The sequence below is a fragment of the Hoplias malabaricus genome, chromosome 15, assembly GCF_029633855.1.
Source record: "Hoplias malabaricus isolate fHopMal1 chromosome 15, fHopMal1.hap1, whole genome shotgun sequence".
Lineage (NCBI taxonomy): Eukaryota > Metazoa > Chordata > Actinopteri > Characiformes > Erythrinidae > Hoplias > Hoplias malabaricus.
Window position 1 is genome coordinate 13,464,618 of NC_089814.1, and position 15,344 is coordinate 13,479,961.

General features: G+C 38.3%; 2 protein-coding genes across 7 annotated transcripts; one reads left to right on the forward strand and one right to left on the reverse strand.

Moving 5' to 3' along the window:
- Nucleotides 1-8: 8 nt before the first annotated feature.
- On the reverse strand, nt 9-5,599 carry LOC136668574 (meiosis initiator protein-like). 6 transcript variants are annotated; one of them, XM_066646178.1, is made up of 12 exons: nt 5,484-5,599; nt 3,438-3,551; nt 3,194-3,293; nt 2,983-3,091; nt 2,768-2,887; nt 2,435-2,641; nt 2,014-2,134; nt 1,590-1,804; nt 1,364-1,446; nt 1,062-1,249; nt 876-965; nt 9-793 (listed from the first exon to the last, which is right to left on the reverse strand). In XM_066646178.1, the coding sequence occupies exons 2-12, from the start codon at nt 3,470-3,472 to the stop codon at nt 640-642; spliced, it is 1,422 nt and encodes a 473-aa protein (XP_066502275.1). In that variant the 5' UTR covers nt 3,473-3,551; nt 5,484-5,599; the 3' UTR covers nt 9-639. The 6 variants fall into 6 exon arrangements, with proteins under 6 accessions (XP_066502275.1, XP_066502274.1, XP_066502279.1 ...); XM_066646177.1 differs by having other exon boundaries at nt 2,768-2,890; XM_066646182.1 differs by lacking the exon at nt 3,194-3,293.
- A 2,507-nt stretch (nt 5,600-8,106) lies between these two features.
- qpctlb (glutaminyl-peptide cyclotransferase-like b) lies at nt 8,107-14,442 on the forward strand. The gene is made up of 8 exons (XM_066645830.1): nt 8,107-8,215; nt 8,940-9,180; nt 9,973-10,119; nt 11,065-11,358; nt 12,518-12,679; nt 12,974-13,073; nt 13,373-13,489; nt 13,943-14,442. Exons 2-8 carry the CDS (start codon nt 8,971-8,973, stop codon nt 14,086-14,088), a joined length of 1,176 nt encoding a protein of 391 aa, XP_066501927.1. The 5' UTR covers nt 8,107-8,215; nt 8,940-8,970; the 3' UTR covers nt 14,089-14,442.
- The last annotated feature ends 902 nt before the right edge of the window (nt 14,443-15,344 follow it).

Genomic DNA, 15,344 nt, shown 5'->3' on the forward strand with positions numbered 1-15,344 from the left:
TGCAGCAAACAAAATCTGAATGGAATAAACTTTAATTATAGTGAAAAACAAAACAAACTATCCAGCCTGCTTATATATTAATTATTTTAGGAGGCGTATCAAAGATATAGAGTTCCCTCCAGCCAAAAATAAGTTTCTAGTATAAATAAACACAGTAAACCAATGTATTTACATTCATAATGAATAAAGCTACATTTGTATTATAATTCAACATACAGTGGTGTATATTTCTTTTGTAAAAATGCTATCCTACAAGAAAACTTACAAAGTGCAGTATTTAAAACAACAGGTAAAGCTTGTACCTTATGGTATAAAAAAGTTAGGAAACATTTTCAGTGTGTGTGTATATATATATATAAACCTTAAAAGACCACAACCAAGTACACTGTTCATTTTTTGAGATATTAAAATTGCTTAAGATAAGTTATAATAAATAAGTGATAAATAGCACTACTTATTTGAAGTCTCTATCTGATGTCTCTGTCTGTTTAGGTGTTTTTAAAGATAACAATTAGATATTCATGACTACCTGAGAGATGTAATTGACATGTCTCTGTTCTGTGATAGCAGGGGGTATTTCCCTAGCAAACAAATGTTGTAAATTTGCAAAAGGTGTAACTAACTAAATAACAGGCTTGTTCAGATCTTTCCACTTGAGGCAAAGTACAGATCTCTGTGTGCCAATAACTTGTGCAGGGGGCTAGGGATACAGTCTTCTGATTCTCCTTCTGCATCCTGGCCTTCACTGCGCACATTGCGGTTCTGCTGGCGACTGAAATGCCTGGCTTTGAGACTACAGTTAAAAAGGCAGAATAAGAAATAGAATGGGGGACCGATAAAAAGCATAACATTCAAAGAAAATTTTAAATGCCTACCAGTACAAACGTCTCTCTTGCTTAGGCATTATATTCCACAAGGAAGCCAGTTCTTTAGTAACCACAGTCGAAGGAGTGCCAGGGTGGGTTCTGCTCAGAGATTGAGGCATGTTTGGCAAAATGTAAATGTCCAAAATCCTCTGCAAGAGCATGACAAGTTGTGAAAAATGTAATTCATACACTGACCTTAGATACAATCCCCGGTTCATGCGGCAAAACATGATGAACCCATTTACGCATTTCTTCTTTAGGCTAGGCTTTGTAATATCTTGGCTTTTTCTGAAGATCCTCTTGTGACAATTGTTTTTCACTTTCCTCAAGGGGATGTGTAGTTTTGATGTCCAACTCACATCATCTGAGCATCTGTCGTCTTCCTTGCTCAAGGAGGGAAAAAACAGCCATTGTTCCTATGTTGGCTGTGCAATTAAAGTGGCAATTTAATGAGATCTTAATTCTGATGTCCGTAAAAGAATGGAAATTGTACTCACTGACTCATCTGGTGCTTTGCATGGTAAGCTGGGTGATTTGAGAACAGTAGGTTTAGGAGTAACCCATACATCTTCAAATAATGCTGTAATATATAAAAAAAACAATGAGCAATCAAAATTCTGTATCAACAGGTTACTGCCTAACTCAAGGTGAGATTGAGAACACTTTCCCAACTTTCAGTTCTTTATATATGGGATAGATGCAAGTACAGCTTGTGCAACTTACTCTGCAGCTCCTCTTGTTGATTGGGTAGTAGTGGGTGACAGAGACCTCGAGCTGGTGATGTGAACAAAGAGGGGCTGAGATTAAGGCTTTCCCCAGTCCTGAGCAGTGGAATTAGTGGCACTACAGGTGTCTGTGGCAGTGATGGGCTGACAGGCAATTGACTTTTCCCTAAAGAAGGGAAAATTCCAAGCATCCGATCTCTAAGAATTAAAGACCTGAAAACAGGAAGAAAAAAAAATATCAGAATAGGACAATGTGGTGGTGTTGCTTAAAAAAATCCTCAAATGTCCCTGACCAGTGACCTCTAACGAGCTGCTCAGATTTTAAAGGTACCATGGGAAGGACTGATTACTACACATTCTGTCGCAGATCCTTTGTACCCAAATGCATCTGTCCTTCAAACAAACAGAAATACACAAGGTACCCTGAAGGTGGAGTATCAGTGTCCTTGCTCCCTAGACTCCCATTCTCACTTCCTGTTCGGTCATCACAGATAGAGCAGCTTCCAAGTCCTTCACAAGGTGATTCCTGATCCGCACTGCTTCCTGCATGTAGATGAGGGAGCAATGATTTTGGGTCTAATTTTACCATTCGATCATGAAATCAGTAACTATATGATTAACACAGTTAAGAAAATCTTACCGACCTTTCCAATATGAAACCAATCAACATGTTTTCATAAATACTTAAGCCAGAATGAGTAACTCAGCAGTTATAATTGATATCTTCGAACAATTTCAATTTGAGCACAGAGGAGCTTCAATTTTCATCAGCTAATAAAGCAAAGGTTAATTTACTGAATTAAACCTAAGATTATCTACAATATCCCACAAAATATTTTTTACCTGTTCTAGAAGATGAGGTTGTTGGCAGAAGCACATTAAGACTGTAGTAGCAATCAGAAGAATCTGGATGTGTGTTGCTCTCGCTGTTGTCAAGACACAAGTTTTGATCAGCACTCCATGTAGGGGCATACTCTCCATTCGTGTTAGAGGTGACACTTCTATTAGAATCTTCCTTATGAAGGCTGTGAACTCTGTCATCAAATTGTTCTAAAAATTTGCACCCGAAAACATATTCTAGTTTACACAAAACATAGTTTAACCGTCTTCCATTCTATAATGCAAAATTAATCATTCAGGTTTTCTCTAAACTGCATTTCTGTTTCTCTCCCTTACTTTGATTTGATGTGCTTTTCTTGCGTGGACGAGTATAGCTGTACTTGCGCTTTGCCTTCAGTGAATGTGGAGGTGTGTTTGGCTGTGAGAGAGGCGTGTCTTCACTCTCTGACTCAGACTCTTCTTTCATAAACACAGATAGACACAAAAAATATCAGCAAACAGAACTTAAATAGATGGTTTTCATAAGAAGTGACTTTAAATTTGCACTGCACCTCTGTCACTAACATGTGGGAGGTAATGGTGAGGGAGCCTGCTTTGTAAACTCTGAATATGACTCTGAAGAAAATCAAAGTATTGCAGCATGTGGATCAATGTCTCTTTCTGTGGATCAAAAGAGAGCAGAGATATTAAGAAATCTATTTTTCTCACTAAAATAATGAACAGTAGAGATTATTTATTATAGCAGAGGCACACTGAAGTTACTTTTGTAAGTCCTCGACCACTGGCTGTCCCAGAAATGGGCAGCAAACACCCAATCTCCTTCAGGCTATTGTTCCAGCCTGTGTCCCAGTCACAACCTTTTCTAAAATAGTCCAACAGATTTTAATAGAAGGAAAAAATTAATTTTCTAATATAGGCCTAAAGCTGCAAGATTTGGACATTTTGACCATTTTAACTTTGGATACTTTTAATGGCTTTATAAAAAAAAAAAAAAGCTGTATTTTACCGCATTTCCTTGTGAGTCTTTTCTTTCTGTTTCATAGCACCTGGTGCTATAGGTTTTGGTGTGTGAGAGTGATGGGGGACTTTAGTACCATCAGCTCCACAGACCTGTAGAGTTCTATACAACAGGGAAAATTGAACATACTTGTGTTAAAAGGGAATTCTACAAATGTATCTACATTTTCATAATCATATGTGTAAAAATAGTCAGAATGGTTTGAAACATATGCAGTGTTTAAAGGTGTATTCTTTTTTTTTGGCATGTGTGGCATTCTTAAATGTTAAATATTTGGCAAAGACAACACAAGTAAACTCAAAATACAGTTTATAAATGAAGGTTTTTATTATTAAGGGAGAAAAAAAATCCAAACCTACATGGCCCTGTGTGAAAGTGTTTGACCCCTAAACCTAATAACTGGTCGGGCCACCCTTAGCAGCAACTGCAATCAAGTGTATTCGGTAACTTGCAATGAACTTGTGGAGGAATTGTGGCCCGCTCATCTTTGCAGAATTGTAATTCCGCAACATTGGAGAGTTTGAGCATGAATCACCTTTTTGAAGTCATGCCACAGCATCTCAATAGGATTCAGGTCAGGACTTTGACTAGGCCACTCCAAGTCTTCACTTTGTTTTTCTTCAGCCATTGTGGACTTGCTGGTGTGTTTTGGATCATTGTCCTGCTGCAGAACCCAAGTTCGTTTCATCTTGAAGTCACAAACAGATGGCCAGATATTCTTCTTCAGGATTCATGGTTCCATTTATCACAGCAAGACTACCAGGACCTGAAGCAGCAAAACAGCCCCAGACCATCACACTACCACCACCGTATTTTACTGTAGGTATGATGTTCTTTTTCTGAAATGCGGTGTTACTTTTACGCCAGATGTAATGGGACACACACCTTCCAAAAAGTTAAAATTTTTGTCTCGTCAGTCCAGAGTATTTTCCCAAAAGTCTTGGGATCATCAAGCTTTTTTTTCCAGCAAAATTGAGACAAGCCTTAATATTTTTTTTGCTCAGCAGTAGTTTTTGTCTTTGCGCGCTGCCATGCAGGCCATTTTTGCCCAGTCTATTTCTTATAGTGGAGTCATGAATGCTGACCTTAACTGAGGCAACTAAGGCCTGCAGTTATTTGGATGTGTTTTGGGGTCTTTTGTGACCTCCCGGATGAGTCCTCGCTGCGCTCTTGGGGTAATTTTGGTCGGCCGGGAAGGTTCACCACTGTTCCTCAATTTTGCCATTTGTGGATAATGGCTCTCACTGTGGTTCGCTCGAGTCCCAAAACTTTAGAAACGGTTTTATAACCTTTTCCAGACTGATAGATCTCAGTTACTTTCTCTCTCATTTGTTCTTGAATTGCTTTGGGTCCTGGCATGATGTCTAACCTTTGAGGTTATTTTTGGTGTACTTTGCTTTGTCAGGCAGGTCCTATTTAAGTGATTTCTTGAAGGTTTAAACCTTCATTTAAAAACTGCATTTTGAGTTTACTTGTAATGTCTTTGACTAATATTTTAATTTGTTTGATGATATGAAACATTTAAGAGTCACAATGCAAAAAATAAGAAATCATGAAGGGGGCAAACACTTTTTTACACCAATGTGTATTTTCTATCAAAGTTTTCCAATATCATTATATATAAGACTCTATAAGAGAAATATGTTTAGGTTCACTGCCTAATATGGATGATAAATGTAATGTCTTTAGTGAGCTGTAGACAATGGTTCCTGTCACAGTTGTACAGTAATTTAAGGTCGACTTTCAAATACCTCAACTTCCCAAAACCTACTCCCAAAGTAATGCATGACGTACGTCATACAATTTTACTTTCTAAACACAAATTACACAAAACAATAGAGTGTCGTACGTGTTTTAATGCTATTGCTTTTTTTTTTTTAAAAGCACTATACTCTATTTGAATGTTCGAGGCATGCGTAGCGTAAAGGGGAACAGGGCGAGAGAATTGACAAACTGACAGTAATGGACTATTTTGGAGAAGAGTTCTCTTCACACTTTCTGTTTCATTAATCAGTATTTGTCTGTTTGACTTACCCAGTCGTAATGAACAGTTAATTTATTTCTAGTCTTTCACAGCTGAAAACATTTCCACTCCGCTAACTCTTTGTGTCATTGTTTTGCTCCGCTCCATTTACTGCATCGGGGAATCGTGGAACGCGAAAAGAGCCAATCACCTTCCGTGCTAAAGCTCATTGGCTGAAGGATAACCTATTAAGTGCTCAGGGATGGTGTGCAGTCCCCATGCAGAATTCTGTACGCAATATTCTAACAGCATTTTGGCTGCACCTGATTGGACCAATGCGTTGCTATGCCGTTGCTCAGATAAGAACCTCCCACCGCTCCAAAGTGTTAATGGCCGCTGCAGAGGGCAGTGTAGTTTAACATGCAAATAAATGAATTAAATACACAAACCGGCCTTACACGTATATTAAACACTTCAAATCACACAGCTGGTATGATTGGGCTGGTGGTTAATTCTCAGCGCTGCAATGACATATGGTGGTGTGTCATTTTATTGTGTGTTGAGCTGATACGAGTGGATCAGACATTGCTGTGCTGTTTTTAAATTGTGTCCACTCACTGGCCATTCTGTTAGCTGCACCTACCTTGTTGATCACACCACTACTAAGTAAGTGTGACTACAGTGTTGAGATTGATCGACCACCTCTTAAAAACCCTCTCTAGTGGCCCCGATAATTGAAGATCAGGTTGAAAGAGGGCAAGTAAAGTATGCAGAGCAGCGCATGGACTCAGTGTTCCGTATTAAATCCAACAAAGCATTATAATATTTTGCAGGCTGAAATCTAAACAGAACATCTTCTTGCTTCATTTTCTAGATCATAAGAAATCTATATTTTAAAAATATAAGACAGGCATCCTCATAATCTTAATAGTTTTTACAAATCACAATGGCTAACATTTTGTTGTGCCCATATTATTTATTTTCCAAATGTCTTCTTTCACTCGTAAAATCCATTAGGGAATTAAATTGCATTCTGATTTATGCTTTAAGTAATTAAAATTGAGCACTGTTTTGCCCCTGGGATTCACTGGGCTCCAGAAAGTAAGTTTGTAGCCTAGCTGACTAGGTGCTTGTTTTTTTTTTATTTTTTTTTTTTATATATATATATATATATCTGTGGCCATGAAAGTGGCCATGAAATTAGAACACCTGAGTTCAATAATTTGAATGGGTGACTGTATATTTTAGCTTTCCCAACACAAACACAGGGGAGAGTCTTTGGGCATCTACTGTGATTAAGGCTCCTGGCAGTCTTTTGTGTCTTCAGCCTATCACTGAGATCAAGCTCCTAGCCGCCATCAGTGTCTTCAGCCCACTGCTGACTGGCTGAAGCTGCTCTGTGTCCTCACTCTGCAGGCTAGTGCCTGGTTGCATAAAACACCTTAGGTATTTCCCTTAAATATAAACCTTTCCCTTAGCCAAGGGAATTACTTCAGTGTGTTGCATAAAATCCTCTCAGACATTTCACTTAACCACGTGAGAATGGTAAAGGATTTACTGCAGTGACTGAGGTTTTGTTGCAGCAAAGTCCCACTGTTTCCATGACAATAATTTATCAACAATTACACAGCCATTCATTGAACACCGTTGTATGAGAGTTGCCTTTGTAGATGTAACACTGTCCAACTTAAACATCTTCGGTGCATCTTCCTCTCTAATGGCACTTTTCCACTGTATGGTACCTACTCAACTGTATACAGCTCTACCTACAGTTGGTGCTTTGTTGGTGTTCCACAGTAAACCCAAACCTGAAATGTCGCAGGTGATTTAATAAAACCCAGTGTTTAATGGGAGCTGCAGGCTTTGGAAACCTTAACAAATAACATTAAGCAATGCTTTGTGGACGTGAATGTTATTTTTTATATTTTTAAATATTTTTTTGTTGCTTTTAAATGTTTTTTATTGAGGCAAGTAAAACACTCACTTTCTACCTTCTGTTTACACTCTCTCTCTGCTATTTACACACAATTTAACAAGCATCACTCTATTTCTCTCACTCTCCCCTCTCCTATTTACTCTCTCTCTCTCTCTCTCTTTCTCCCCTGTTATTTACACACAATTTAACAGGCATCTCTCTATCTCTCTCACTCCCCCCTTTCCTATTTACTCTCTCTCTCTCTCTCTCTCTCTCTTTCTCCCCTGTTATTTACACACAATTTAACAGGCATCTCTCTATCTCTCTCACTCTTCCCTCTCCTCTCTCTCTCTCTCTCTCCTCTGTTATTTACACACACTTTAACAAGCATCTCTCTATCTCTCTCACTCCCCCCTTTCCTATTTACTCTCTCTCTCTCTCTCTCTCTCTCTCTCTCTCTCTCACTCCCCCCTTTCCTATTTACTCTCTCTCTCTCTCTCTCTCTCTCTCTCTCTCTCTCTCTCTCCAGTTCTCTAATTTAAGAATTTAAGTTGTTCATCCAAAGATGGGCATAAGTAAAGAGAGAAAGAGAGAGCAAGTGAGAATCTGTGGGACAGATAAGAAGAGAGAAAGCCGAGAGAGAGTGAGAAGGAGGGAAAAAGCCTTTGAGAGAGAGGGAGAGGGAGACTCCAAAGAGAATTTGAAGGGTGGGGGCTCTGCAGGACAGAGGAACGCCGGCAGAATAACTGCAACCTGAAACGCCTTCTGCGAAGATAAATGTGGACTGGTGGTGATTTTAGATGAAACTGGACCGGAGTCCTGCCTCAAATCTGAGCTCTGTGCACTGTCATCAAACTGAGTCCAGAGCCGCTTCAGAGAGACATGCAGGTAAATGCAGCAGACAGCTAGCCACGGTGTTCTGCATTTATACAGTTTATTCTGTAAAGGCTACAGAGAGGGCAGATGAACATTAAGTTAGCATTTTAGCTAAATCATGAAACTTAAAGCTTGATGTCTCTGTTAAATTCTTATTTATAAGTTAATAAAAGGTACACTGTAAGATAATACTGTAAGAAGATCATTCTGTTTAGCAAAATAATACATTCTATGGCTGTGTTCCAATATTCCCGAAGTCTAAAGCGGTAAATGGTACACACCATAGAACACAGTGCTATAAAAATCAATTTTTAAAGGGGAAATTAAACACTTCAACATTTCTGCAAGTTTCAGGGGTTTGAAACAAGCTTTAACAAGTTTTAAGCAAAGTCCTGCAGGTTCCATTCCTCTGAAATATTTAATTACAGAGAAATATCCTTATAAAAAGGCATGATGCAGGTTTTAGAAGCTTAGAAAACTTCTGACGTCTGGTTACTTTCACCACCACTGTGACCATTTCTGACTCTTAAGCTTCTTTAGAGCAAATAATTTCACACTGAATAGCCCAGAATGACTTTGCTTATATCATGATGTTTTATTCATGCAGAAATCTTGGTAAACAGGCTTGGATTTTCCTTTAAAGGTGATCCTGCCATGTTTTTATGTCGGATACTATGGAATATACACCACAGTAAGTCTTTGTGTTTATCTGTATCTCCACCCCGTGTGAACACAGATTACATTGGGTCGTACAGTGCTGGTGTGAAATGAGCAGGAGGTCCAGGGCTGCTGCCTCCACTCTGCGCTATGCTCCTAAATCCTGCGACCAGGGGCCAATGTGCAGAGTGAGAGTACTGCTGCTGTGTCTGTGCATCCTGCTGGCGTTCGCCCTCACCCTAGGATTAATGCTGTCTGAAAATGAAACGAGAAGTTTTGAAGATATGTCACTCAGAGAGCCAGATCTGAACAACGATAAAGTGAGCGATTCTGCATTTCCCACCGTCCTGCTTTGACTTCTTTACACACAACATGCTCTAATGAATACTGTTACCCTGCTCAGCAAGGAACTAGCAAACCATTAAAAATGTGTTTGTTTCCTTACAATCTTCAGCCAAAGAGTGGTTACGATCATCTGATCTTTTATTATATCATCATGCACCAGCAAGCAGGAAAAACAATATGTAAACAAAACAATGTTACATATTATGTTTCAGCCCCCCTGGGTATGTGCAGATGGGTATCATTGAAATGTGCAGATGGAATGTAGTACAGGTTCCACTTTGGTGGGAAAGGGCAATCAGTCACACCCCGCTGTCTTAGCACTTGTGTAATTAATGTGCAACTATCAAACATTCCTAGAACATCTCTTAGCCAGTCACATTGTGGGTTTACAACTAACTGTGGTATAATTAATAATAGATAATATAATACATATAATGTTGAGAGTTAACAGGAAAATATTGTAATGATTTTAGAAGTGGGCTTATGTGATTTATCCTTTTCGTCCAGAAAAAAATAAGAAAATATTGTGATAATCTCTAAGTATTGATATTATATTTTTTGCCTTATTTTCCTACAATTGATATATTTAAAGTGACTTGTTTACTGGTAACTTCTGTATTTATTTGTAAATTGTTTCAATGTACATCATGTATATCTGCAAATTCATTCATTCATTCATTCATTCATTCATTCACTGTCTTTAAATTTGCATTTTTATTTATTTATTTATTTATTTATTTATTTATTTATTTATTTATTGCCTCTAGCTGACTCACAAGCCAAGAAAGCCCACCGCAGCACAGGTGAAGCGTCTGATTTCTGAGGTAAACTGGGGTCGGCTTTGGTATGCACATCTCCAGCCTTTCCTCATAGAGAGGCAACCTGGTTCCCGTGGGAGCCGCACAGTCCGAAGGGTAAATATAGCAAAGAGTAACAAATACATGAATAATACAAGGCTTCATTATTCATGTCTAGGGCTGAATGTTTAACAGTTTTTTTTATTGCTATCACAGCGTCCAGTAGTTAGATTTTTAACCCATAAATTAACTGGACACAAATAAGTTTGACCAATCTGTAGAATACAAACAAACAGGTGCTCTGGCATTACAACGTAAAAATCATTTGTGTTAAACAATTTAATTAAATGCAATTAAATCAAGGATAGTGGCATGGCTAGTAGTAATGCTGTCACTCATCTCCAGGATATCAGATTCATGCATTCAATGCCCTATTCAGGCAATTGCCTGTGAGAAGTTTGGTGTGCTTTTGGGTTTCCTCTAGGGGCACTGGTTCCTTCCCACAGTTCAGACATGAACATTTTTAGGTCAGTTGGCTTTGTGAAATAGCCCAGTGGTGTGAATGCATGAGTGAAGGAGTGTGTGATGCCTTGTGATAGAGTAGCACTCTGTTCAGGGTGTGTCCCTACCTTGTGCCCAGTGATTCCAGATGAACTCCAGGCTGACACACAATGAATGAATGAATGAATGAATTGCAATTAGATATTTCCTCCAAATCATTCGGCCCTTAATAATATTCGGCACATTCACTCACACCTACGGACACTTTTGGGTCGCCAATCCACCTACCAATGTGTGTTTTTGGACTGTGGGAGGAAACCGGAGCACCCGGAGGAAACCCACGGGGACACAAGGAGTACACACCTAACTCCTCACAGACAGTCACCCGGAGCGGGAATCGTCCCTGGAGCTGTGTGACTGCGACACTACCTGCTGCGCCATCATGCCGCCCATATTCGGGACAGTATTGTTCAAAATAAAATTTGATTTGGCTTTTAAAATGGTGTCTTTGCATATCCTAAACTGACTGATCTAATCTTACTTTCCCTCATTACATTACAGCACATTTCCTCCTTGCTGGATTCTCTCTCTGCAGGCTGGTCAGTAGAGATTGATTCCTTTAATTCTGAAACACCTCTTGGCCCAATCAACTTCTCCAACATCCTCGCAGTGTTAGACCCCATGGCTCCACGTCGACTGCTTCTGGCTTGCCACTATGATTCCAAGACCAAACCATTAGACCCACATAATCCAGAGCAGGTGTTTTTGGGTGCTAGTGACTCAGCGGTTCCTTGTGCTATGTTACTGGAGCTGGTCACTGCACTAGACATACACCTGAAATTGCACAAACAGCAGGTGAGTGTGTAGAAAAGTATAATCTTATTACAGATTGTAATTGTAATTTATGTAAAGATTGTAAGAAGAATGAGAATGAATATTCTGGTGTTTTCTGAGTTGTGATCAATAGGTACCTTATGACTGTATATGATGTACGAGTACACAGAAGAAAGACGGAGATACAGTAACTAATATATCATTGCCAGCAGTAACTCAAAGTCCAGTGGTGTCCTGAGGTTAATAGAGGCCTCTGAGACTTAAAATCAAGTCTCTGTCAGAGCTGCGAATAGCCTACTTGCAGTGCTCTAGAATAACGAGCTTGCACTGTCACATCATCTGTAGCCGAAGCAAGACTTACAGCACACTGTGCTGTACTAAAGTACAGTTTTACTGTATGCACATTTTTCAATCTTGTCTTTGTACTTCCTTAAAATATTTTGTCTTTAACTATTTATGAAATTATATCTGAAGGTCAAAAATCTCCTTCTGAGCTGGAGGGCAAAATATTCTGCTAAGTGGATAAATGTATACCATGTCCATATTATATGTCATTAAGGAGGAAATAGAAAATTGATGACACTTATTTGATAATGGTCTCACTTTGTATATTTTTAGCCCTTGTCCTTCCTTGTGGTATTGATCAGTTTGTATACCACATAAACATGTTTGAATCACCTAAATTAATAAAGCATGAGCATCTCTGAAACAGATAAAATTACAAAGGGATGTTCATGAACAATATATAAGTTGACTTTTCCAATTGTGCGTGGTGTGTTTGTACGGCATAGTGAGGTGTTTGTACGGCATAGTGAGGTGTTTGTGCGGTGCTTAGTCTGTAGTGTGTGGTGTGGTCAAGTGCAGTGTGTGTGTATGTGGAGTGTGTTTGTTTTCTGTTTTTGTATTGTGGAGGGTTTGCGGTGTGTATTGCATGGATGGTTTCTAAGGCAGTTGCTAAGGTACCCCAGGTGGTTTCTAAAGTATTGCTTGGCTGTTGCTGTGGTATCTGAGCTGGTTGCTAAATTGCTACCTAGTGTTTGCTATGCTATTAAAGGTGGCTGCTAAGGTGTTGCGTTATATTAATTAATATTTATTTGAAAATAAAGGCTTGCCTAAATGATACTAACAAAAAATTAGGCTCCCAACATAATGCTTTTTTCTGTCTGTCTCCTTTGTTAAGATGGCTCAGGTGACATTACAGTTGGTCTTCTTTGATGGTCAGGAGGCCTTTGAGAAATGGAGTCCCTCTGATTCATTGTATGGTTCCAGGCATCTTGCTGAACACATGTCCCATATTCCACATCCTCCGGGCTCTGAGCGTACTACTCTGCTGCATGCGGTGGTGAGAGAGCTTTTATACTAGTGTGAGTGTTTATATCAAATTTTCTAACGAATTAATAAATATAACATCAGTGTCAGAACATTTTTAAAGAATTTGAAATTACTTTCTTAAAGACAACACAATGTTGTTGTCTGTAACACAACATTGTGTTCAAATGTTATGAATGGATTAGTAGAAATAGTCTAAATGTACTTGGAATACTGTCTGTTATGGTTAATGTTCTGTTTTTGGTGATATATGATTGTTACAAATTGCTTATAATGTAATTCAATCATATTTCATTGATATTGCCAGGATCTCTTTGTTCTATTGGATCTTATTGGTGCCCCAAATCCTATGTTTGTGAATCATTTTAAGAACACAGCTCGCTGGTTTGATCACCTTGTATTGGCAGGTATGGGTTAGGCCTGACGATGGTCTTCATCCTACTTCAATTTAATATTATGTATTTATCATTTCTAAGACAAAGTATTGCAACTATTTTTCATGTTTTACTCTCAGGTACAAAAATGCAGAATCATACTGTACAGTGTATATTGTACTTTTGTCTTGTGCTACATAATACATAAACACACCATGCGTTTGCTTCTGTAATATGTTGCTAATTATGAATACAAATTATTCTCTGGATATCTGATCCATTCTGAGTATGAACTCTGCCATTGTTTCTCTCCACATGATCATGTTTTGAAGAAAAGAGACTCCATGAACTAGGCTTGCTTTCTGCCCATCCCAGTGATCAGACTTACTTCAGGAAGGATGTTGTCATGGATCCTGTAGAAGATGACCATATGCCTTTTCTTCAGAGAGGTAAGGAACAGCTTATTGAATTAATAGCTTAGCTGACATAATATGTGATCCTTAAACCAGGGTGTGAAGCAGTTCTAAGCAGTGACTCGCAGTCATTATTTTGCAAAGGCTCAGTTACAGTCCACAAGATGATTATAATTTATCTAGCAGGTCAGATAAATTTGGGCCAGTCTATTGCCTGTGTGTTTGGCATCTCCATGATACACCTTTAATAAACAAGATAACTAATTCACCAGCCAGTTAAATATTTCTTGAGCGTGTCTGATACTGTCCAGTAAACAACAGGAATATGTTGTTTATGGGGGCAAAATAATCTGCAGGGTAGATAAATGCTCTAAAATGTAGCTAGAATTTGTATAGAATAGTGCTGACCACTGATTGTTTATGTATTGCATGCAGCATGCTTTAATATGTCACTCATTAACTGTTTTTCTACTTTCTATTTGTGTGCAGGAGTTCCGATTCTGCACATTATTGCTACTCCCTTCCCTTCTTACTGGCATACAGTGGAGGACACTGTAGACAAGGTTCACAGTCACACTGTAGAGAACCTCACCAAAGTCCTGGTGGTCTTTCTAGCAGAATATCTTGGATTGTAACATTGTATTAATTGAAACCAAAGTTTCAATAAAATTATCAAATTTTAGCCCAACAATTATCAACATTCAACAAACAAAAAAGAAATTAGATATGTTAAATATGCTGCAGCTCTTGGGTGCTGTGTGCTCAGAGCTGTGTATTTATTGGGTTTTTGGAATTTTTAGAGTTATTTATTGCTCTTGGGCATTCAGTGTTTAACCTCTATTTATGATATATTCATCTAAACTCCTAAGAACCATGCACATTTAGTGTGGTATATCTATTGTAAAACACACAGAAATGCAGTAGAAAAAGTAATCTTCAAGCTAGTTTTTTTAAGGATGAAACCTGTGATTCTTATTTATAAATCATTGTTTAGTACATATCATTTATATTTTAGATTCCAGTCCATAATCACATTTATTTCAACAGTTATTATTCCTGCATTTAAACATTTTTCCCTGCAATGATTGTTACAACACTTCAGTTTTTATTTAGCAATATATAAGACAAGTATCCTATTAAGCATGTTAGCAAGAGACTTTACACTGAATGTAGAGAGACTTTATAATGAATTATACTGATTGGCTAAATCTCATTCATCTTTAAAACAGCACGCATAGCGAATGTGATTTTCTAACATCATAGCGTGCTTGCATTAGTCATAAAGACTGTCTGATTTTAGCTGTGTGGTGGTTGTGATGAAATGCAGTAAAGTTATGTGTGTAGAAACAAAGAGACAAATGGAAGAACCCTATGTCCACACCTGAAATGATTTCTTTTAAGGATTCACTAACTCTGCCATGTTAAGGATTTGTGGATCAATTTGAGCCTGCTGCTCCTCTGTAACCAAAATATAAGTAACTTTATTTAGGAGCTCCAGTTATATGTAATATAGGCTCAGGTTACTGTTTCCTGTATGGATATATGTTAGAATACATTGAAGTATTCTGTTTCAGTAAGCCTCATGCCATATATAAGATAATACTAATCAGGTGCCTTTATTCTTGTATTACTGTGAACAGGGTAATGTGGTAGCCAGTAATCTATTTAACAACAAATATAATAAGTTATATCCCAGCTTGCTCTATGAGTAAGATTAGATGTAGTTTGTGTGAAGAAAATGGAGAATGTGTACAAATTACCATCACATGGGGTTTTCCCGTGGTTCAGTTGGTGCAATAATGATCAATGTAAATCATATATGCAATCTAGACATCACAGAGCTCAGGAATGGCTTGTCAGTGCTACCTTTGACTTTAGCATACAGTGAAAT